The sequence below is a fragment of the Melospiza melodia genome, chromosome 4 (genome assembly GCF_035770615.1).
Source record: "Melospiza melodia melodia isolate bMelMel2 chromosome 4, bMelMel2.pri, whole genome shotgun sequence".
Taxonomy (NCBI): Eukaryota; Metazoa; Chordata; class Aves; order Passeriformes; family Passerellidae; genus Melospiza; species Melospiza melodia.
In genome coordinates this window covers 79,953,396-79,976,878 of record NC_086197.1, presented here as the reverse complement: position 1 = coordinate 79,976,878, position 23,483 = coordinate 79,953,396, and the positions used below count along the sequence as shown (strand labels likewise).

General features: G+C 37.7%; 1 protein-coding gene across 1 annotated transcript in view; it reads right to left on the bottom strand.

Annotated features, from left to right (window-relative positions):
• Positions 1-23,483, bottom strand: part of CFTR (CF transmembrane conductance regulator) — an 88,389-nt gene that overhangs the window by 19,969 nt on the left and 44,937 nt on the right. Inside the window, exons 13-21 of the mRNA XM_063155325.1 lie at positions 20,985-21,071; positions 19,374-20,106; positions 18,137-18,265; positions 15,231-15,268; positions 14,025-14,278; positions 12,909-12,988; positions 8,613-8,763; positions 7,260-7,487; positions 5,120-5,220 (exon numbers count right to left, since the gene is read on the bottom strand). Of these exons, the coding sequence (XP_063011395.1) occupies positions 5,120-5,220; positions 7,260-7,487; positions 8,613-8,763; positions 12,909-12,988; positions 14,025-14,278; positions 15,231-15,268; positions 18,137-18,265; positions 19,374-20,106; positions 20,985-21,071 (1,801 nt within the window). The remainder of the gene's footprint in view (positions 1-5,119; positions 5,221-7,259; positions 7,488-8,612; positions 8,764-12,908; positions 12,989-14,024; positions 14,279-15,230; positions 15,269-18,136; positions 18,266-19,373; positions 20,107-20,984; positions 21,072-23,483) is intronic.

The following is a 23,483-nucleotide window of genomic DNA, read 5'->3' as shown; positions in this document are numbered from 1 at the left end:
TATCCATTATTCCCATCAGTACTGTGCCAGCTATCTTCATGTTCTTTAAGTAGTACTTTTGAATAAAGGGGTATATTTACTATTTTCATCCCTAAGCATAGTACACTATTTTTAGCCTTGCCTAATTGTATTTTACTGAGATTTTAATAGCACTGCAAATTCTTTTATTTATTTCCTCATTAATATAACTTAAACTCTTCTTAACTTTGAAGGAGAATTCATAATTATATAGTTCATATTTCCAGAAGGTGGAAGTAATTATTTTACAAGTAAGCTAATAGAATTAATTTAATCAGGCTCTGTGTTATCTTGCACTAAAAAGAGAGCAGTCACCCTTTTCAGACCAGACACACATGGTATTCAATGGCTCGGTTGCCAGACATCACCTCCTCACAAACAATGCTTGGAAGGTGCACCGTGCAACTGGGGGATCTGTGAGAGATTGGTCCAAATGGTTCATGTTGGAAAAAAATCTTGTGCATTAAGTCACTGCCAAAACTGCTTCTGTAGGCAGAACATATGGTTTTACTGAGGTTCCACATCATCTGCTATTACATATTGGGTGCACTTATAGGATGTGTGCTTCTCTTCTGAACTGCAAAAGTGAAATACCTAGCTCATTTAAAACTTTTACTGATTTTTTTTTTCTCTTTTTCACACTGCTGTGCAGTCAGGCAGAAAAAAGAATGTTCTAAAGGATTTTTTTTCATTATGTTGCTTTCCAGAAGACCAACACCTCACTTTGAGGACTACCATTCTGACGCACATTTTATTCTACTTAAACTTGTGTTTAAGTGTTCTCAGATCTTCTGCTGACAGTAGTATAAACCATATTAAGATCATGTCATAGATTAAAAAAAAAGTCAATAAAAATAATCTGTAAGAGCACCATTCTTTTTCACAGCTGTACTTTTAAATTTGGTCCTTTTCTTTACCCTGTATTACTTTAATTCTTCAGCATCCCTGATGTAGAGGTGAGGCACAGTGACGTTTAGAAAGTTTTAATGTCTCCTTGGGAGATTCTTTTTGTATCTCCTTATATAAGTAATCTTGGCAACAGTAAAAGCATGACATTTTCTCTTTCCCTAATAAAAGGAACTTTCCTTCACAGTTGAAGCATTGCTGCTGCAGGATATACATCAGTGAAGGAAGAGGTTAGAAAGCATTAAAATAGCCCACTGGGACTAGCTAATGCTTATCTATGAAAGCAGCACTTACCAAAGAAAAAAATATTTTCTATTTCCTTATGAAGGAAAAAAAATTCAAGACACTACAAGACTGCCTAGAAGGATAGGAAGAAAAGGACTGTGAACAAACTAAAGGGATATTAGCAGAAATTATCAAAGTGAAACAATAAATCTAGCCTAATTTGTAGCGTTAAATGAAGCAATGGATAGCTGTCAGACTGACTATGTATGTTTGGAGGGGAGGAAGGGGGGTATGCAGTGTTGTTTATTTTTAAATAAAGGCAGAGCAGACAAGGTATCAGGGCTGTAGAGAACGGAATGCCAAAACCATTAAACCATTATGGAGTATTAGGAGACAATAGGGATTTTTAATTTGAAGCCAAACATGTACAACAAAAATTGCTTCAAAGACAGTATCTGTGTATGTAGAAATAAAAACCAACCAAGGAACTCAGATTTCTTCAATCTGTGTGCCAGTGTCATGGAAAGCTCAAGATGGAGATTGTGTGGAATAAAGTCAAATTTGCCACCTACCCATCTGTTTGGCCAGCTACTCCTTTGGCTGTCAACCACTTGCAGAAAACCCCAGCTTATATGACAGCCAAAGACTGCTACCTACAAATGTGCTATTCACTCAGGCATGCTTGTCTGCAGCCCTGTAAACACAGACATCATAGCTGCTCAAGGAAGGGCAAGAGTGATGTCAACTAGAGTGGTGTGTGCATATCTGTAACTGGAGACATCAGGGGATGTGTCAGTTCTAGTCAATCTGGTCCTGAGAGGAGCTTCAAACTACCTCTAGAGAGAAAAATGGAGTATAACTAAGTAAGCTACTAGGGCAACCTCTGCAGAACATCTTTAGCCAAATAATTGTAAAATACTTTGATGAGGGAAGTGCTAAATGCAGAAACTATAGAGTAAGAAATAATACATCTGTATCACCCTGTGAGCAGTTTTATTATCTTGACACCATTAAGCTATTTATATCTGCTTGTGCACAGCAACAGCTTTTGAATGTCAAAAAAACCATCCTGTTAGCAATATCTATTAGTTTCTCCTCTGGCATACCTAAAAGTTCATGTCATGAGGGTGAGCAGTTATCCACTGGCAAACGATGTCCAGAGGATCCACTCTACAACCTGATGGACCTTAGAAGGCTATCAGTAATACAATGTAACACATAGCAAAGCCAGAGCTCCAGCACAGTCCTTTGTCTCAATCAGAGCAAAGTACTCAGAAGTGTCTAGTGCAACCTGGGACTCCCTTTCCAAGGAAAGGGAGTCACTTTCTTATTGCTGCTAATAGGTGACATTTTAACACAACTGTACTTCTAAAAAGGAAAAGTTCTAGAAGTTCTTCTTTATTGAATTACTATTGTGTCCAGCACCCTCTGGGGAAGTTCTTTATTGAAACACTATTGTGACCAGCACCCTTGCATACTACAGTAGGACTTCCTGTTGCTCCTGTGAAACACCTTCAGTTTGTATTAAGCCATGCAATACACACACATTATTTGTATAAAGATTTTTATACTTGAAGTGATCACATTCTGCCTTACAGGGGATGGAATCTACAAATGAGAGCCAAGTGAATTAACATGGTTGTTGCTGTTGTGGTTGTTTTGGGGGGGCTGACCTACTAGAGAGCAGCGTAGCAGAGAAGGACCTTGGAGTCTTGGTGGATGACAATTTGTGAGCTGGCAGTGTGCCCTTGAGGCCAGGAGCGCCAGTGGTAACCTGGGGTGCATCGGGAGCAGTATGGGCAGCAGGTGGTCCTGCCCCTCTGCTCGGCCCTAGTGAGGCACATCTGGAGCGCTGGGCTGCATTCTGGGCTCCTCAACACGGGAGAGACAAAGAGCAGCTGGAGAGGGCCCAGTGAGGGCCACGAAGATCATCTGGGGTCTGGAGCATCTCTTTTATGAGGAGAGACTGCAGCAGCTGGGCCTGCTTAGTCTAGAGACCGCTGAGAGGGGATCACATTAATGCATAAATATCTCAAAGGCGGCTGTCAGCTGGCTCCTGTCAGGCTCTTCTCAGTGGTGCCCAGTGACAGAATGACGAGCAACAGCTATAAACTAAAACACAAAACGTTTCACCTCAGTGTAAGGAAGAACTTTCTCACTTTGAGGATGACAGAGCACTGGAACAGCATGGAGACCCTGGGGGAGGAGGCATTCCCTGTTCTAGGGAGACACAAGAAGCTTCCCTCAAAAAGCTTCTTCCCTTCCCGGCTCCTTCCCCTGTTCCTAGGCCTGTTTCTATGTTCCTGAGCCACACCTTCCCTATTCCCTGTTTGGCCCTCATCTTTGTACTGCCCTGAGACCAGATCAGCCCCCAGGCCCCTGTAGAGAGACAAAGTTAGATTATCTGGGCATGGGTGCTGGGACTTGAACATCTCACCACATGGCTGAATAAAACATCTATGGATGTTGTGCAAAGGTCCTTTTTGCTTCTTCACCCTGGACTATGCTAGCAGCAATTCTGACTGCAACAGAGCAGGCTGCCCAGAGAGGTTGTAGAGTCTCTCTCTCTGGAGACATTCAAAGCCCACCTGTGGAGAGTTCCTGTGTCACCTGCTCTAGGTGACCCTGCCTTGTCAGGAGAGTTGGACAAGAGGATCTCCAGAGGTCCGTCCCAACCCTAAAAATTATGTGATTTACCAACATTGCATTTTATTTCACTTTTAGTCATGTAACTGCTATTCAGCAAGTCTTGCAGTTACAGCAATGAAGCCCTCTCACAAAGTGCTTGCCCTTCATAACAAAGCAAAGAAAGAGCTAGCATAAAATGTTTGGTGGGTGGGAATCACTGCTGAATGGCCATCAGCTTTCTCAACTATCAGCAGTCACATGTGCAAACAAGATCTTAGATGCTGTAAGTGGTTAATTCCTTGTTCTGAGGCTCTTAATGATTTCCCTCAGGGTGAATCTAGTTGAATAATTATTAAAAAAAAAATAGCATTAGACTTGCGAATATTGCTTCACTGTCACCATCTGCCCCAATTACATATTTTTAATATGGCAATTAATTTCAATTAATCAGGATTTAAGGGACTCTGAAATCTGCTGTAAAATTTTGTTTTCCAATACTGAAATGGTTGGGCTTGAGAAGCTGATTTAGGGTTTAGAGTGGGTAAAACAGGATGTGGGAGATCTTTTTTCTCAGAATTTTTTTTTGCTTGTAAGACTACAGTATTTTGTTACACAAATTCTGTCTAAAATAAATCCTAGCATGAATGAAGTGGAAAGAGATCAGAAACTATTATTTAAAATAAAAGCTAAAACTTTCATACATTTGAACTAATGTATGACAAAAAGTGTAAGAACAAACATACTCTTCTATGAGCTTCTTGTCTGCTTCATATGTCTCAACAAATAGGTGATGAGAAGCTAACCTTGTGAAATGCTCTCTTTTAAAGCCAGTCCTACCTATGAAAACTACGCATGACTGCAAAGTCTTATGTCGGAGGGCATTTTACATAAAACCAGAAAAAGACTGCCAGGGAAGTCAAGGACAGATTTTAAAACCACTATTGATAACAGGTGAAAGAATCTCAAAAACATCCTTTGTAATCTGCTATGCAAAGCTGTTATGTAGACCAAGGAAGATGTATTTTATATTATAAATACAAGAAATGTAACAAAACAGCCCCAAGCCTTTTTGAGGTTTTCCTATCACTGCTGCATCTGCAATCTGAATCCTCAAGTGCAAGTATTTGCTGTTGCCTATTCCAGGCCAGAAAAATTTCTGATCGTGAAAAAACTTTGTTTGTGCCATCCCAAAGCCAGTAGTTTGCTATCAAAGGTAGGAGAGAAACTTTTCTGACATATCTGCATAATATTCAACTCTGAAGATAATTTACTGCACAACCATAGCCAACAAAATAAGGCAATTCCTCAAAAGAAAGCACAGCACCGTGCATTTTTTGCTTACCAAACTATCAACATCTATGCTTGAGTTTACTGCCCACTGCAAGGTTCCCATGATGTTCATAGCTAAAGTAAGAATAATTCCAGCTGTACCTGGTCCTTCACCTGTGGAGAGAAAAACGCATTCAATTTTTCTGTGCAAATAAAAAAGCCATTAGAAAACAGAAAATTAGCATGTATATCTTAAGATGCATATTCATACTCTTGCCTCTTTTACTTCATGGAGAAAACATGGATTTGTTAATCATAAAAAGGACTAAGAGCTTAATCATAGTTTAACACCTGGCTTTGGTGCTGAATTCACTATAAACCCCAATCTTGCTTGGCAGAAGAATCTTGGTAAGGTCTCTGCAATCTTGATTTGACTTTCCTTTTTTCAACACACATGAATCTGTGAAATTACTCTTATCTAACCAAGACCCCACACACAGCTAGCAACTCTAAAATTCAAAACAGCTTACATTTTCCCTTCTTTCACAAATAGAGGATGAGGATGTTCTTCTTAGTGTTTCACAAAGATGCAGATGTAAATTTTATAGCTCCAATTGTTGGCTGTTTCAAGCATGGGATTTTCCAGGGATTTTCCTTTATGACTTCATACAATACAATATAAGCATTTAATCTACCACACTGTTGATTTTTCACCTCACTATGTGTGAATGGAATTGAGAATTTAAGCCAAATGCCTTTCTATAATTTCTCCATTCCTTATATAGTTTTCTTCAATAAACCTCCTGTTTTCTTATAGATGTCTCATTACATAAGTAAATATAAAAGTAAGCAATAAAAGCAAAATATTCCTCATGAAAGCTGATAGATTAAGATAAGGAATTTAGTGTTGCTCCAAGTGCTTATTATTTATAACAGTAAAGGTTATAATGGTGCCAAGATGACAAATTTTAATATTTTTTAAAAGTGTTTTAACTCCTTTTCTCAAGTAAAACATACAGGACAACTAATGCAAGAAATTATTTTTCTAAAAACCCCAAACTACTAAGAACACAGAGTGAGAAATGAGAAGGACAACAGGGAGCATCATTTCCCATGGATGATAAGGGAACTAGAATTCTCCTTAGTAACAGAAGAACTGTAAGTGCCTGTTTTCATAGGGAAGCATTTGTGTGGTATCTCCATTTGTAAGGAGAGCTAGAGCTCCTTCTACAAGAAATAGAAGATAGCATTTCATAAACTGTACAATATTTGATAAATTGCAAGCTCTTATATAACTCCTTTTCAACACTGAAGTATGGCTGAAAGAAATTTGAATATTGTTAGATTTAAAAACCTCCTCCATAAAATCATCAAACTTTTGTTCATCAGCAACCATAGTACTGAAACTGCATAAAGGTCCTGCACACAAAGTTCAGTGTAAAACTTGGAGAGGTAGAACCATGTCCAAACATAACAAAAGCAAAGTGAATTAAAAACTGAATTTGAAGTTATTTCTAGCTGATTTTTTCCACATAAATGAATTATTAACATTTTTGAGACATCATACTCCTAATTTTTTCTTGTTTAGGGCTGGCTACACCTGGCATGGACACCACTTCAAGTACAAGTAAGGTATAGTGTGATTCTCATCCATATACTGTGTTTACTAGGAGTCGTGAGTTGTTTTTCAGGGGATTTTGAATAAAATTTGCAAAACTTCACATAGGAAAATGGGCTGGGAATTAAAAAACTGGATGACGATTTCTCCTAACTTTATGGGCTTTAAAAGATTATTAACATTTTCATGTCTTAGCCATTTGCAAGTTAGAGGAACATTAACTTCTATTTACTATAAATCTTTGAGCTATACAGGTGTGATCAATGTCCATTGATGGAACAGTAAGGTGGGTTCAAACTCACATTATGAGATTATTTTACAGCCATTACTATCAACAAAATAAAAGTTTTGTCCCTTCAGTTATTATTTTCAGATTAATCCCTTTAATGAGTCCTCTACAATATCAGACTGCAGGCAATAATGGTGTTATTTCTATTTTAATTAAATTGTGTTTACTACTATGACATACTTAAATCAATGACTCCAGTGTATGCTAAATTCCACAACAGCTTATTTCTCTCAGAATTTTCTAAAGCTGAGCCATTAAAAAGAAGCAGCAGAGTTCCATTTCAGTTTTCGGGTAAAGTTACCATACCTGTAGTTATGATAGAGATGAATGCCACAGCAACAAAAAAGACAACAAAAATGATTTCTATCCTCATCTGGAACCAGCGCAGTGTTGACAGGTAGAGGAACCAGTTTGCCGTGTGTAGGTTCAGAGCTTTGTGAAATAAGGTCTCAAAATACGGCTGCCGCCCAAAAGCTCGCAGTGTCCACAGCCCCTTTAAGCTTGTAACAAGATGGGTGAAAATTGGACTCCGAGCTGCAAAGTGTTTAAATCAGAACAACATCAACATGCATGAGGAAATGCCTTTGACATAATGCAAACACCCCACCATGCTCTACCTCACATCAGCGTAACCACTGCCAGTGTGCAATTTACATGTGTTGTCAGACTACATGACTGAAATAATCCTAACAAAGGATACACAGCAACAGTCCTTGCAAGAGTGGGTTGAAATTGCATTCAGTGTATTGACAGGAAGGGATCACAGTAACTCTTCATATTTAACACATAACTATTTGTCTCATATCTACTTGGAAATGCTCCTGGACTTCTGTAGGATGCCACAAGAGAAAGGCTGCTCCTCCCCAGCCAAAATTAATTCCTGCAGTTTTGATAACTCCAATATATGAAGCTTTCTTAGCATCGACAGAGTACTTTAATGCTCCAGATTCAACTGTACTGACATGGTAATTTTAAGCAAATCTCGCATTACATAAAAAGTGGTGAGCCAGTGCTAGATCCCTGTGAACATCAAAGAAATTTAAATTTAGATCTGAAGAACTCCAGAGTTACACTTAAGTAAAAGGGAAGAGGATCACCACTGTTGAAAATTTGGGACTGATTTGCCGAGGATCTGCCCGTTTGCTGGAAAGCCAGGCAACAGGGCATGGTTTGCAAATTCACACTTCCAAATGATGTTTTCAATTTTATTTTGAACATTTTAATCTCTTAATGGGGCGAGAGGAAGGAAATTTAATCAAATAACTTATTGAGAAATCAGAGCTCTTTCTGATTAAGATACATCCATTGAAATTTTTTCTTACAAAGAAACAAACTCAAAGGGTGCATACCAAGTCTGACCACCATTTTGCAAGTTAAATTTACTCTCAAGAAAACTGTATGTCATGTCAGGACTTTATTTGTTTTCAGCTGCAGTGGTGATAAAGCCCATCTTTTAAAAGGCCTTTTTTATTGCTCTTTGGCAGCAGAACACTCAGTATTGGCTGGATCAGTAACAGCCCTGGCTTTAAGAGATATGTATTCTGCTCCCAAAGACAATGTCATCTTGCAAGAGAAGATGCAAAAAAGAGGAGAAAGAGTAAATCACTTCTCAATTGATTTGTTGTGGATTTAAAAGTCTACCAACTTTGCTGCTCCTACCTTCAGATTCCAGTTGTTTCAGCTGCTGAGAAGTGTGGAGGAAGTATGCCCTTAACAGAATAAAGGCTGCTATCACAGGCACTGATGCCAGGAAGATGTAGGGTTCTAATATTGAGACTACTGTTATAGCGCCAATCACAATCAGTATTAACTGTAGAATGAAAGAAAAATACTATTGATAAAGTAAACTTGTCATTTTATAGACTAGAGATTGGTGATGAATCTCCTTCCTATGGCAACTACGTATTGCTTCAACAAACATAAAGTGCTAACCTAAGAAGATTTGCAGCTGAGAACAAACCTCCATGAAAAGGTAATGAATAACTTGGACCTGATCCATAACCTGTTGCAATAAGCTGCTAGTTTTTCTAATAGATGGAGAAAGTATTTTCTATAGTAGTCTGTATTGCAGGCTTCTAAAATATGAAGCCACACAAAAGCAATGGCACTCACTCTCCACTTAAAATATAAGAATGACACTTGCAATATCTGCAGCCACCAACCAAACCTACAGTGCTGTCCTTGTCTGGACTAGGTGTGCAAGACTGTCAGGAGCTGAGTGACAGCCTCCTGCAGGTTCTGGGCAAAGCAGTCTTGCTGAGGATCAGAAAAAGTGGGAAGTTGCACTTCTTTGGTCAAGGGACTGTAACTCATGCATGAAATTAACACTACTGCTTGTCCTGATCAGAAGACAGGAAACAAATTGTACAAGATTCTGTGGTATGACAAATTAGCAGTTTCAGGAGAAATAAAAAGGTGTTTAAAGGTGTCAGATGATAAATGGAACAAAATTGTTTCAGAGTTAATCTATTTTAACCTACTAGATACTACTACCATTTTAAGATCTCATTCTCAGTAGCTCCTGCCAGATTTAGCTAAATCTGGTCTTGATCTTGACTCTAGAAGAGTCTTAAGCAGGTAGACTGCTTTTTTCTAGAGTCTAAATCTAATCAAGTATACCAGTGTACATAGAATAGCAAAGTTCTGCTTTGTATCAGGGTGTTACTTCTAACACAAAACAATTACTTCAAGCTGCAAACTTACCAGCATAAACCAACTGCAAATGGACAATTTGGGGCAAAATTATGAACATTGCATTGAAACATCACTGCAAATGACCAGTCAACAAAGAAACAGATGGAAACAAAACTAATTTCACATTAGGAAGAAACCTGCAGTGGGTGCTTTTGCTACTACATCCACATAAATTCAAGGCAGGATTTAAATTCCCAGTATTCCAAGACAGAGGTCATTCATGAGCAGGTAAGCATGTTCTAAGTTTCCTATAACATTTTATTTCATCAGAAATCTGAGCAATGCAATAGCAGCATCACATTATATGAAAAAAATACATTACAGCTGAACTAGCTAAAGGAGGAATGGCTTTGAACTGAAATAGAGCAGGTTTAGATTAGATATTAGGAAGAAATTCTTTACTATAAGGGTGGTGAGGCATTGGAACAAGTTGCCCAGAGAAGGTGTGGATGCCCCACCCCTGGAAGTGTTCAAGGCCAGGTTGAAAGGGGCTCTGAGAAATCTGATCTCATACAAAGTGTCTTTGCCTTTGAAGAGAATTGGGAACTAGATGATCTTTAATGTCCCTTCCAGCCCAAACAATTTTATGATCCTGTGAGCTCTTTCACAATTCTCCTCATTTCTCTTAAAGGAATGGTGATATGTGTGGGTTACACTTGTGCAGGCTGTTTAGCACTGGTCTGCAGCAATACAAGAATGGATTTGTGTTTACTCATTACTTCAGACTGCAGAAATTAGTAACACTTGTACCTCTCTGTAATTGTTAGGAAGCAAATGAGCTATTCAAGTAATATTGAGCCAAGTTATACAGTTCTCACATTACTTGAGATTACAGTCACTCAGTGACTGTTAAAATTCCCATTTCTGTCATTTACTCGAATTTTGTAAAGGTCACCATGATGTCATACTGTTCTAACTGCTGCTCCCACAGTCATTTCACTAAAAAGCTGAATATGAAAATCTGTGTTATCTCATAAACTCCAAAGTAAGCCTAAAGTCAGACAGAAGATAATATTTTCTCTAAAAAGGCAGAAGCAAAAATCTAAACCACAAGACAACTGTATTGGCATATAGTTGAGGAATGGCAGCAGAGGGCTCATGCAGCACAGTTCAATGCCTCAGATGCTGAGCTTTCAGCCCAGAGACAGAGGTCAGATGGGGATACATGTCCCACTGTTTCCCAGTTTGGAAAATGCAGATGGTAGTAGACAAGGCAACTCAGCAAATGTTCAGGGTGGCAATAACTGCAACAGCCAGTTTGATTGACCAGCAGGAGTTTATCATTTAGGGGAAACCAGTCCTGATCACAGGCATGAATGTTCAGTGAGTTCACTATGAACTTTTGGGTGAGACTATATTAAACCTTAGGGACAAGCATATGTGCTAGCAGCATCTCACAGGAAGGATCTTCAAGAAATGAGGACTGGCTGATAGAACTGGGTTTAACCTTAAGACAAAGCTTAGGGGGATCTCATCACTTTGTATGACTATATACTGGTATTCATTATACTTATATAAGTTATAAATGGCTCCATATATACAGTTTGTTATTATTTATATAATTAAAATATATTCTATTTATATAAATAATAGTAGGTATTTCTGGTGGACCATACGTGCTTGAACCAAATTCTTTTAAATGGCACACAGTGGGAAGATAAGAGGCAATGGGCACAAGCTGAAATGCACAAAATTCCATTTAAACATAAGAAAAAGCACTTTTAGCATGGGGAACGTCAAATACTGGAATGTGTTACTCAGAGTTATCCAAAACTCAGCTTGGCCTTGAGCAATCTTCTCTAGCTGAACCTACTTTGAACAGAGGGGTTGGAGGGGTTCCAGGTTCTAGGTCCACATATCCCTTCCACACTCTCTGGCTCTTCAACAATTATCAGAAGGGAAAAGTCCTATCTATAACTTCTCTGTATCTTTCAGAGGAATCTTTGCTCCTTAGCAGAGTCCATGGAAGTCTGAACCTATGGAGGACCAGAAGAAATTGGTTGTGAAGGAATAACTGTAAAAATTATTCAAGACAATGGGTAGGTTCAATGATATTCAGCAGAGGAACCTGGAAAGACAGGGCAGCTTATCATGCATGTCTAGAAGCCTCTGCAGCTGAGACAGAGGAGAGAGAGGTGAATCTGTGGGACAATAGGGTATAGCTAAACCTCTGCAAGGCATCAGAATAGAAAATACTGAGATTTTCCTTATTCTTGAAAACATGAAAAACTAGGCAGTTTCTTGTAGAAAGTTTGAAATGTAGACACAGACTAATTAACATGCTTCTGGAATGACACCCCCATGGTAGATCCAAAATATCTGAAACAAAACGGTCGTATCAGAAAAGACAGTAGTGACTGCTGTTCACACTGAAGATTATACTGGTGATTCAGAGAGTCCCAATGTCCATGTTTGCTCATTCAGCAAGTCCTCATGACCTCAGCAGGACATGAAGTAAAGCTGTAATATACTTGAACCTCTTCATGTCAAGCTGCACTGGCCCCTCTGAAGTCATGAGTCAAAGTTATCAATTCCTTACAAAGATATAGGGAAAGAAATTCTGTCTTCATCAGATAGTCATGTTGGTAGGGACTATAAAGCAGGCAAATTCACAGATGGAGAGATGGAGACAGGCAATCTGTACAGCAGAGTGTTCAGGTTGATTAAGTTGGACCTGTATATCACCTTAATAATGTTGAGAGGAACAGGAGCACCAGGAAAGATTTGCTTCTGTTTTTAAAATGTTTTAGGAACAAGTTCTCTCTAAGGAAAAGCTGACATTTCCATAGAAGACAAAGGAACAGAAAAGTCAAGAATATATTCAAGAGAAGAGAAGTAAACTAAGAGTGATGCTAGCAAACTGGGAGCAGAAGAGCTTAAGGAGGGGAAGTTATGAAAGTGACTGAATACAATAAAGGAATAGCATTAAAAAAACAGTTAACTTGACCCAAGATAACAGAAAAAACTAAGGAATGCCCTTTATGACTTACAGTTGAATCTGGGCAGCAGGGATACTTGTCCTGTAGGGGTCTGCAGGGCAAAAATATTTCTGAGCCCAAGTAGTAAGAGTGGTTTGCATAAACAGTGGAGGTAATTACACACAGAGGCAAGCACTCAAAATGATGCAATACAGTTGAACTGCAGGATAAGCAGCTACATAGATACATAGATTGAAAAAAAAAATCATATGATTTCCTTTGCAAGATATATAGCTGATATATATCATAAGACAGCAAAAGTTACAACTTTAATTCTACAAACCTGAATGAAGTCAAATACTGTAAGTGGAAGTATGTCATCCAGTATGGCCGTATCTTTTGAGAATCTGTTAAGCATACCACCTATGGATTAAGGAAAAAAAAAGTCACACATTTTAATACTCCCTCCAAATCCCACATTTACTACTTTAACAAAAGTTACAACTTTTTCTGAATGCGAAATATTAAATACAGGATTTTTTTTTAAGTATAAGCAATTCCATGACAGTTTAGTGGAGCTACATCTTCTGTCTCCCTGGAGGAATTTGGCTGCACAACCTCTGTTTCAGCTCTTGGTAAAAAAAACCAGGAAAATGTAATTTTAAAAAAGAAACAACTAAAAAGGGCAGAAATGGAGGCACAAAGCATAAGGTACCCCTTATTCAGCAGGCCCTGATGATGCACACGTAATTTGCGCATCAGCATTTACCTGGGTTTGTAACCTGTTTCTTAATTTTTGAGTAGAATTACTGTATTAAAGATTATGTAACAACAAAGTTAAGAATACAAGGGAAAATTAAAGAGAAGCTCATTGTTGTGTCATCATTTGGCAGTGTATCCTGTGATCTAGTACTTATCAGTAAGAAACACATGATATAGGAATTTCATGTTAAATGGGAGATGGAACTTGTTGCACCAGTTATATAATGAGCTTTATATCAACTCCCAAATTGAATATGCATACCATCATTCACACTAACTGATGTTTTATGCCATTTTAGTAGGACTATTCATAAAAAAGGCACTATTTATCATCCACATCTGATTCCTTGTCACTCATGACATAGCTGACAATATGTTTTCTATTGCATTTTTTGACAAAGTCTATTCTTTAGAAGTTATTCTACTTCTATTGCCTAGAACAGTTAATGGTTTATTTTCTCCAAATTTCTTTCTTACAGGGTGATATTTCAGAATCAGAATTGACAACTGAAATATGTCACACTTAAGTGCAATCAAGCTTCATTAAAAGATTCACAAATTACCTTATGTGGCAAACTTCTAACATTCCGCTTGACTGAAAATGTAAATGGAAGGTAACATTGTCCTTTAACAGGATGAAAACCATTAAATTGAAATTAAATGCATAAGTGAGTCAATCACCTCCCATTTCAGTTACCTGCTTTCCAAGAGTTGAAGGTTGACATAGGTGCATGAAGAACTGCATGCACCATCTTCTGATGAAGAGTTTTAGACACTGTTATAAGTGTGTGCACAAGGGGCAAACCTCTGAAGATTCCCATGGCAAGCAGAGTATCTGCCACACCCACGTAGATGTAAACGATGTAGTAGCTGCTAGTGACAGTGACAATCACAGGAGGTTTGTCAGAGGTGCTGTTTTCTGCCTGGGTTGAATTTGCCTTCAAAGCTGTCCTGTGTGATGGAAATGACAAATACATGCATTACTGGGAATTGTGTGCTCTTTCTCTTTTATTTACTAAACAAAACCAAACAGTACTCCAGTGTCCATTTGTTTTAAAACTATGCTAATGGCTATAGATATTTCCAGTCATTTTTAAAATACTGTCATAAACGTATGAAATATAAATTATTAAGTGCTCTGGTAGTCTCTTGCAAATTTGCTGCCTATTTAATCACTGACAAACCTAACTTAATCTAGGAAATACACCCAGTTCTTTTAAACAGAAAAATTAGTTTAAGTCCTGAAAAAACTGAATTACTACAGAAGTAAAATTCTTTAGGTATGCCATAAAAATCAAAGCCCTTAGTGACAATGGAAATTGGAATCAACATAAATCACTCCACCTCCAGTGAGAGCTATGTCACCATATGCTTCTATACTCACACACAGTCATTGCTGCAGGACAAAAACAGGGCTTAAAAGCATTAACCCAGGAAAAGCCACTGGCTTTTCTGCTGCTCAGTACATTTTAACCTACAACTGCTGATCCTATAACTTCTGGGAATTCTTCATAGATGAGCTGTAGAAATTTTACAAATGGGGGTCTTACAGAAACTGCTCCCTGGAAATGTTCCTAAGCAAGTCTTACCAGACCTCTGAATCATGAAGGTATACTGAAGATAATCAGGTCCCTGCATCCCCAGAGTGAGCTGACCCAGGAAAATCTTGCATACAGTGTTGTGTACTCCATAACAAGGCATAAACCATTCAACTGTTAGCACTTAAAGAAGTACCAGATACCACCTACACAATGCATTTAAATCATCCATCTATGAACCATTTTGTTGACTATAAGATAGTGACTATCCACATAGAATTCTGGCAGAATTTATTCATTCTTTAAAGAAAAAAAATAAAATAATGGTTACCCCAGTTTCTCAAAAAATTATCTCCACTACTTACTTTTGAAGAAACCATACCCCAGCAAGAGAAGCAGCTACCTGTGACCAAAGAAAACAGAGTCAGATTTTGGTTTATCACTTTATGTAATCTTTCTCTCATATATTTTTTCATTGACTTTATACCTGTTTTTAGAGGGAACATTACAAATGGGTGGAAGTCAAACCTACTTAAAGTAAAAACCTTGTAATATCTGCTTCTCTCTCCACGGAAACAATTTAGTGCATCCCACCAGGGAAGCTACATTTAGACTTGTATTACAATCAGGCTCTCAAGTGCCCCAGAGATTCTTGAATTCTGGAAACTCTTGAGTTCTTTTTTACCATAATATTAACAAAGGCTTGCTAATGTCTTCCTACTGATAACTGTATGCCCTTTAAGTTTTAAAGATTAATATCGTTTATGGCCCTGGAAGAGTAAGTCTCTCAGTATCTTCAAAGGCATCTATTCACATATGAATGTCATACCTTTATTATTTTTGCATTGTTGTTCTTGCTAGCTGATATCTACATTTGGTATATTCATTTGACTGATATTGCTTTGCTGCTTTAGGTTTTACATAATTTTCCACATAAGCTATTGTAATATTTTTTAAATGTAGGATTAAACCTTTTTTATTGGGACATGGTTCAGTGCTCAACAAGAATTTAGCCTGTGATATATTCTTGTCTGTCTACCAAGATACTGGAGATCTTAATCTAGTCTGGTAGATTTTAGTTTGCTCTGTTCCTGACTATGATAATTTTTCTAAGGGTTGAAACAGTTCTTACATTTTCTTCCCATACATTTTTATGTCACTGGTACAGAAATATATTGTGGTAATACCCCAACTGATACACACAACTGAAGTCTTCTCTATAGGAGCCACCAACTTCTGCAGGTCTTACTCAAGATTGACCATGATGGTCCTGAATTTAGGTATTTGTAAGAATCAGGCTTCTTTCACAATAATATTTTTACATCTCCCAACAGAATTCTGTTCTCATCTTGACTCCTCACAACAGAGGAGTTTTTTCAGCTGGGAAGATGATGGTAGGTAATAATGTCACAGAATAGTTTCACAAAACCTTTCTCTGTGTTTCCTTACAAAAGTGCTCTTCTTGCAGTTCAGCAGCCCTAGTCTCTGGGTATTACATCCATGAGACACAGTTTTGAGCTGCTTAAGTGGGCTACACAACACACACCACACAAACCTAGGAAATAAGTACAGTTGATGCCCTATTTAGGGTGACCATGTGAACTCACCTTGGAATCTGCAACAATCCATTCAAAAGCAATCTATTCCAAAGCAATCCTTTCAAATTTAAAGTATCATCTCTAGAATTTTCAAAGTACTCCCACCCAGATCTGAACCACCACTTTCCATTTACTTGGATGTTCATCACTAGACTGTCTTTGTTATCTCAAGTTGGAAGGGTACAAACGATAGCAGAGGACACACAAACACTTGGAATGGTATTTCAGCTCACACACAGAGGTTTGCTCAAGACTGGGCTGCAGCTATTTTCCAGCCCATTCATTTACCAATGATAGTCACACTGGAAACTTTAAATTGTATGGAAACATTCTTTGTCATAAGATTATTTTTTTCAGTTAGAAGATAAGGTTTTCAAAACCATTTAAAATTATTTAGTCTAAAATAAAAGCAAAAATGTGTAATAAGCATTTAGAAATATATGCTGAATGTACAGGAATAAATCTGATGTATCTTAAAATTTAAATTTCCTTTGCCTCTAAAGCTCACTTTCAGCTTTGCTGTTCTTTACACAGCCATTTTCCACAACCATGAAAACAAAATTTACAAGAGGAGCTATACCTCTAAGTACAGCCTTGCTGATGGAGTTGGTTTAAAAGTTAAGATGTTAAACTAGATTTAAGCTCCAGGATTTATTCCTGGTCCAAGAGAAGTAACTTAAATCACCTGCAATATATTATTGGTGTAAATTCAGAATACAGATCAGATCAGTCACATCTTTCTCCAGCTATGATGATACTAGAAGTTTGAATCTCACCACAGAATTGCTAAAAATCCTTTGCTGATAATCAGTCAGAAAATAATCCTGTATTCCTAATGGATTCTTCTCTTCATTCAGTTCATGTTGAAAAATGCCAAGAGAAATTGGCACAGTATTTTGTAAGTTGACATGTGAATACAGTCTCATTGATTTCTCCCTATGAAACATCTTCCTTCACTTTAAAAAATACTTGATTTAGGATATTTACTGTAGAAGAGAACATTAAGAGGTTCTATATGCCTAAAGTTTTTCTAAATTGAGAGACAAGACAAAAAGCAGGCAATTTCTGATACATGAAAAACAGTCAAATGAGCCAGATGTTCTTCAGTACTTGTTCTGGTGTTTTACACCATCCTTGGAAAAAGTCTTCTCTGCATGCTGCAGGACCACCCCTTCCATCTTCCACTGCCCCCACAGGCATTCAGCACTCTGCCTTACTCACCACTCTTCTTTCACTAGGAGCAAAGCTAGTAACTCATTTTTCAAAGCAATTTTCCAGAATTTATGTTTGTGCTGATAAAAAAAAATTATGGCAATTATTGTTCTTAACTGCCTAAGGCTATTCAAAGGTAATTTTAATGAAAAATGGAAGATTATTCACCTGTGAACAAAAGACTTGCATAAGGTAATAATTCTTATTGGTGGTATCACATAGAGAAAATAACCTGGGTAATTTGAGAAGATGGGTCTTCTGCTGCTGTGCACTAACCACTAACTTTGATGAAGAAGTGTTCATCTAAGCAGTAGAAAAGTCACTACAATTTAATTTAGCAGCAGTTTTCAATAAGTGGTACATACAAGAACTTATGTCTTGATGCTTTATCCATTTTCACAAAGACCAATTTGAACAAACATCATTTGTTGCAACATGACACCAAGCACAGATTTTCTTACCTCAGCTAAGAAGACAATCACACACAAAATCAGAACAAAAATCAAGTTTTTGTGGATAGTAACGTATCTGAAGTAGGTATTCCATGTAGTAACAGTACCCATGCTTTCAGCATCATCACTGAAGCACTCCTGTCAAAAAAACAGTAAAGTAAGAATGCTAATAATATCTCTGTATGACAATTTCTGACACAAGAATGCTATTGTTCTTTCTGCTAACTCGCTGCAAATAATTGAGCTGAAGCATTAAATTGGCTGATAGTGGCAAAGAGGAAGGTACTGACCTGTTGAGTCACCTCTGATATAAAAACACAATCAAGAGATTGTTTGAAATTTTCAGACAACAATGACAGAAGCTGAGATTTGTCTAGCACTACCAGAATCAGAAACTATTAATCAATAGCTATTTTCTTTTAATGGAGAATTATTATTGTGATATTAGAGTAAATTTGTAAGCACTTTGAGCTTTTCTTTTTTTCTGTTGAGCTCAAAAGAAAAAATGGGCAGTGCTTCAGCAAATATTGAATTTAAATTTTCCTTGGACATCTGTTTCCACCTAGGAAACTTCCCCAGAAAATTTTCCTATCCTGAGAAAATCAGCTGTCTGTTTTGAAAATGAAAGTCATCCATCATGACCAATTGAAGCAATCAGAAAAAAATGAATTTTTTTCCAGTTTTTGGTATAAAACTCAACTTTCTGGGTTTTTTTGCACATCCATAAAACCAGAGTAAAATCAGACTTCCTCCTCCATTCATTATTTGCATCAGGACACAAGAATTAAGCAGTCTGACAAATTTATCAAATTTGATCAAATTCCAGTTTTAAAAACTGTGCTAGTACTTCAAATGTATTTTATTTTTTCCATGAGCCTTAATGTTTCAAAGGTGAATTTTACCTAAATGATTTAAAACAATGTTTTTTCAAGTTATGGTTTCAAATTTTATTTTATCCTAAGTAATCTGAAAGGTAAAGTGCAAGAGATGTAAATTCTGTATTGAAATTCCCTACACTTAGCACTGAAAAATGAATGAAAAAAATAAGGCAATACAATTTTTGAGGATTTCAAGGGTTTTGAGATGATACTTGAGTTTAAAAATTTTCACAGGTATTCAAAACACATATTCTGCAGAGAAATGCTGCATTAGGAAGGAAATAGTCCAGTAGAGAAATAGATGAGGAGTATAATACACTAAACCATCACCATAACCGAAGCCAAGGTGAATTCAAATCAACGCACACCTTCAGATCCTCTTCATTGATTTCATCACTTATGTCCAGGACGCTGTCTCGCGACACCCGCCTGGTGTAGATATCCATCTCAGCAGACAGGTTTGTCTGAGGCACCATGGACATTTTCCGAAAGGTTGTACTTCCCTTCTTGGGGAAGTTTGGTCCGTAGCTGACAGAGGTGCTCGTCATGAGGTTGAGCACCGACTGCCTCCTGTGCCCCTGCAGCAGATGGTCAGGCCTGAGCATCCCACTCCTCAGCAGAGCCACGTCGCCCTGCTCCACGTCGGGCACCAGCGAGACCCTCCTGTCCAGCGGGTCACTGTGCCCGTCCTCTATCCCATTGACCTGCACCCCGTTCTTCTGCACCACTGAGAACTTCCTATTTGCATTAAGGGGGTTAATAATCACAGAGTTCCTCCTCTTGTCGTTCAAATCTGATTTTTGTTTAAAAGATTGCTTCTTTATTTCATTGCGCGATCCCACGCCTTCTCCTTCAATGGAAAATCGTCGGAGAGTCTCAGTAAGGATTGAATTTCTTCTCTCTGCGCTGAACTGATCAAAAGAGTCAAATCCCATCAGCTCTGAGCTGAAGTCTGGCCGTTGACCCTGAAGTTCAGAAAATGTTCCATAGAAATAGCAGCTCCCTTCATGTAAGATTAATATTTTGTCAGCAATCTTTAAGTGTTCCAATTTTGAAGTAACCAAGATCCTTGTTTTATTCGCCATCAACTTGCATACACAGCTGTAAAAGATGGAAGTGTGAACATTTAGACTTTTTTGTTCTCATGAATAAATGATGATTTTATCCCTTTCAATTTGCTTTTACCTGCCCTTCTCCCAGTGTGAGCAGTCTTGGGTGCTACCTCAAACTACAAAGGAAGTGGTAAAGCTGAGATGTTTAAAGGGTGAGTACTTTATTGCAGGAACCAAAAACGAGGTAAAATTTTATCATGTTCGGGTCAACCCAAAAGGCACACTTCATCATGAAGTATTTCTTTTCATCTTAGGGTTACTCAGATCTGCTGATCTGAGACTTAGGAGTATTACTCCAATTTCAAAACTTCAAAATTACAGAGGCTGAAAAGCTAGTGGATGACAGTGTGTGTCCTTACTGATTTCATCAAAAGGACAAGCAAAAAGTCTCTGACTTGGGCCAACCTGTGCCAACCATCAGCAGGCAGTTTCAGGTGATTCAACGTTCAGTGATTAGAAAAACAGGTCAAAATATAGCTTTTTGTAAAAAATTATACTTACAAGGCAGGTAATTGTTTTAAAGTGAAAGCCTTTCTGGTACAAAGGCATGTCAGATATAAAGCCACATGCACTGGGAGCACGAGATTACAGCAGGCTCAATATGTTAAGGTGGAAGAGGGAGCAGTAATGCTCACACCTGGCCCAGGCTTGTTCCCCACGCAGTGCATTGTCCTACTACTAACAAAAAATACTCAAAATATGTACATAATACTAAAACATAATTCTATGAGAAACCCTAAAAATTAACATCCCAACAGGCATAATTTGGATCACTCCAGTATTTTTGTACTGCTAATAAAACCCCTTCATTTTACTTTGCACTGATTGGTGAGATTCTGAAATACAGTGTATCAAAACATACAATACCTTTCAAATATCTCTTTTTCTGTAAAAATGTCTAAGTGTCCAAAGGGAGAATCCAGGAGATACAAATCAGCATCTTTGTACACTGCCCTGAACAGAAAAAAATGTAAATGACATTAACTTTCATATCTCTTATAAATTAAATATAACTTAAGAAGAATTCCTCAAATCTTTTACTTGATAGACTTTCTACAGCATCCATATAGAACTGAAGTTTAACATTAAATATATTTATAAGACATTTTTAATTAAGTCTTTTCTTGCTGCAGACCACATTACAAATTAAGTCAGTTTTGCATTAGTTTTGGTGCAATGAAACAAAGCTGTCTTTTACACAGGTTACTCTGTGTAAAAAGAAATCTGTTTATGGCCTGAATCTGACAGTCCTCATTGGTGCACATTGACCATTTCAATGGGAATTTAAGGTCTACTGTAACATCTAGTGGTGCCTGAGGGAATATTGCATATGTGTGAATAAACATGTGAAAATACTTATGTCTCAGCACTTAATTTCAAAGGTACTTAGAACAAAGTGAGCAAATAAAAGTGTATTAATTAGGCATGGTCTTGCAAACATCATTTGCAAAGGGACTGTACAATTTTTGGGTTGAAGACATCAAATAGGACCTTAAGCTGTATGTACCTGGACATGGCTCACTGAGACCTAAAGCTCTGGTTAAGAGGGTTCTTTAAAAAAAATTTGAATAGAAGTTCAAAAAGACCCCCTGCCTTCCTCTGTGAGAATGAAAATCATTATGTGATAATGTGATATCAATCAAAGTATAATTAATAAAGAAATCCAGCCAGCTGCATTTATGTATTTTTTAAAGCATGATATTCAGTGTGAAAATATTTAACCACCAAGAGAAAAAGCCCTCAGTATTAGCTCATTATGTTAACAAAACCAGCAACTTTATTGAAAAATCCTCCAACACTAAGGACTTCATATTTTACATTTTTATGATGTAGTGGCTGCACAGCAACAAAACTTCACACTGCTGTTTGTGCTTTGCAGGGTTTTATTGATATAATTTGTGTGTTGCACTTAGTAGCTACAAAGCTGCTGGCTTTAGCGTACCAGGCCAGCAAGCAGACTCTAGCCCAGGACATGCACTGTGTCGTCCCCTTGGTCCTTTCTTTCCCCCGTTTGCAGGGGCAGGCATTGGCAGTGCTCTATAAGAAAGACAGGCTCATGCAATCTCCACCTTCTCACGATGGCTGGTTGATGTCACTTCTGTCTCAGATTCTAATTTCACTTGGCCTTGCACAGACTACACCAGATAGGTTTATGCAGCCAGTCCAAGAACATAATGTCCAGTTTATCACCAGTTTGTTACCTGGGTACAACTCAGGGCTGTAAACCTAAATTTACACCCCTAACTTTTCAGAGCTTTGTCTGCAATACACACACACCTTGTAGCACACTGAACTTGGACTGGAGCCCAAACAAAATCTTTGATAGTCACATGTAATTGTTTTAAAAATTACTGTTCTACAGCTGACAATAAATACCTAAGTTCTGTGAGCCTCCAGGAAACAAGCTGTGACCATCCAAAAAGTGACAGACGTGATTATCCATAACATCTAGGAAACAGTCCGAGTATATGTTAAATTTTAAATGAAAATCTTAGTGAGATTACATGCTTTGAAAGCTTTGCCTGATCTTCCCCTTCTCTTTCCCCTTACTGCATAAACCAGAACCACCCATATGCCTCTTCAGTCTCACAAACCCACTCTGAAAGATTCTCCATTTTAATGATCTCATCTTTTAGCCTGGCTCAGATGTGCACATCTTTCATGGGATGCCAGTACTGATCGCTATAATGTGATTTTACTTCTACGCAGTGTTTCTGGGCATGGTAATCAACACAATTTGCACTTGGCACAGAAATAAATGGGGCCATTTACACATCTGAGCTGTCATTACTGGATTTCTCACAATAGCTAAGTGATTCTGCTGAAACACATAGCTAATTTATAAGACAAACACCTACATTATTGTTCCGTAGACCTTCAGAATTACTTACTAACATTGGAAGGTCAAACAGACAAGGCAGTTATTCATACATACTAACTAGTCACTGCTTTCCACTTTTTTCTTTTTCTTATGACAGAGAGAAGCCCAGAGTGTTGGCACAAAATGTTTTGGAACATGGCTGCTTTCTTTTTTCCCTCCATTTACCTGCAGACAGGCAGTATGTCATTGATCAACATATAAAACACTTTGAAGAAATGTCATAGCAAGGAAAGGTCTGGAATATTTATTTTTATCTTTCTTTGGGTTTCTGCAGTACATAAAAAGCTACACTTAGAGGTCAGAATTTCCAAATCTTGCATCAGGGAGGGAAAGATTTATCTTAAGCTAAGCCATAGCATTTGTTTGACATCAACCTTTTAAAATTCAGTAAATTAATATGCAGGGGTATCATAAACAAAATTGCATAGCAGAACTCAGATTTCTGATAGTAAAGTCACATTCCTGGTATATCCGGAAGATATTTA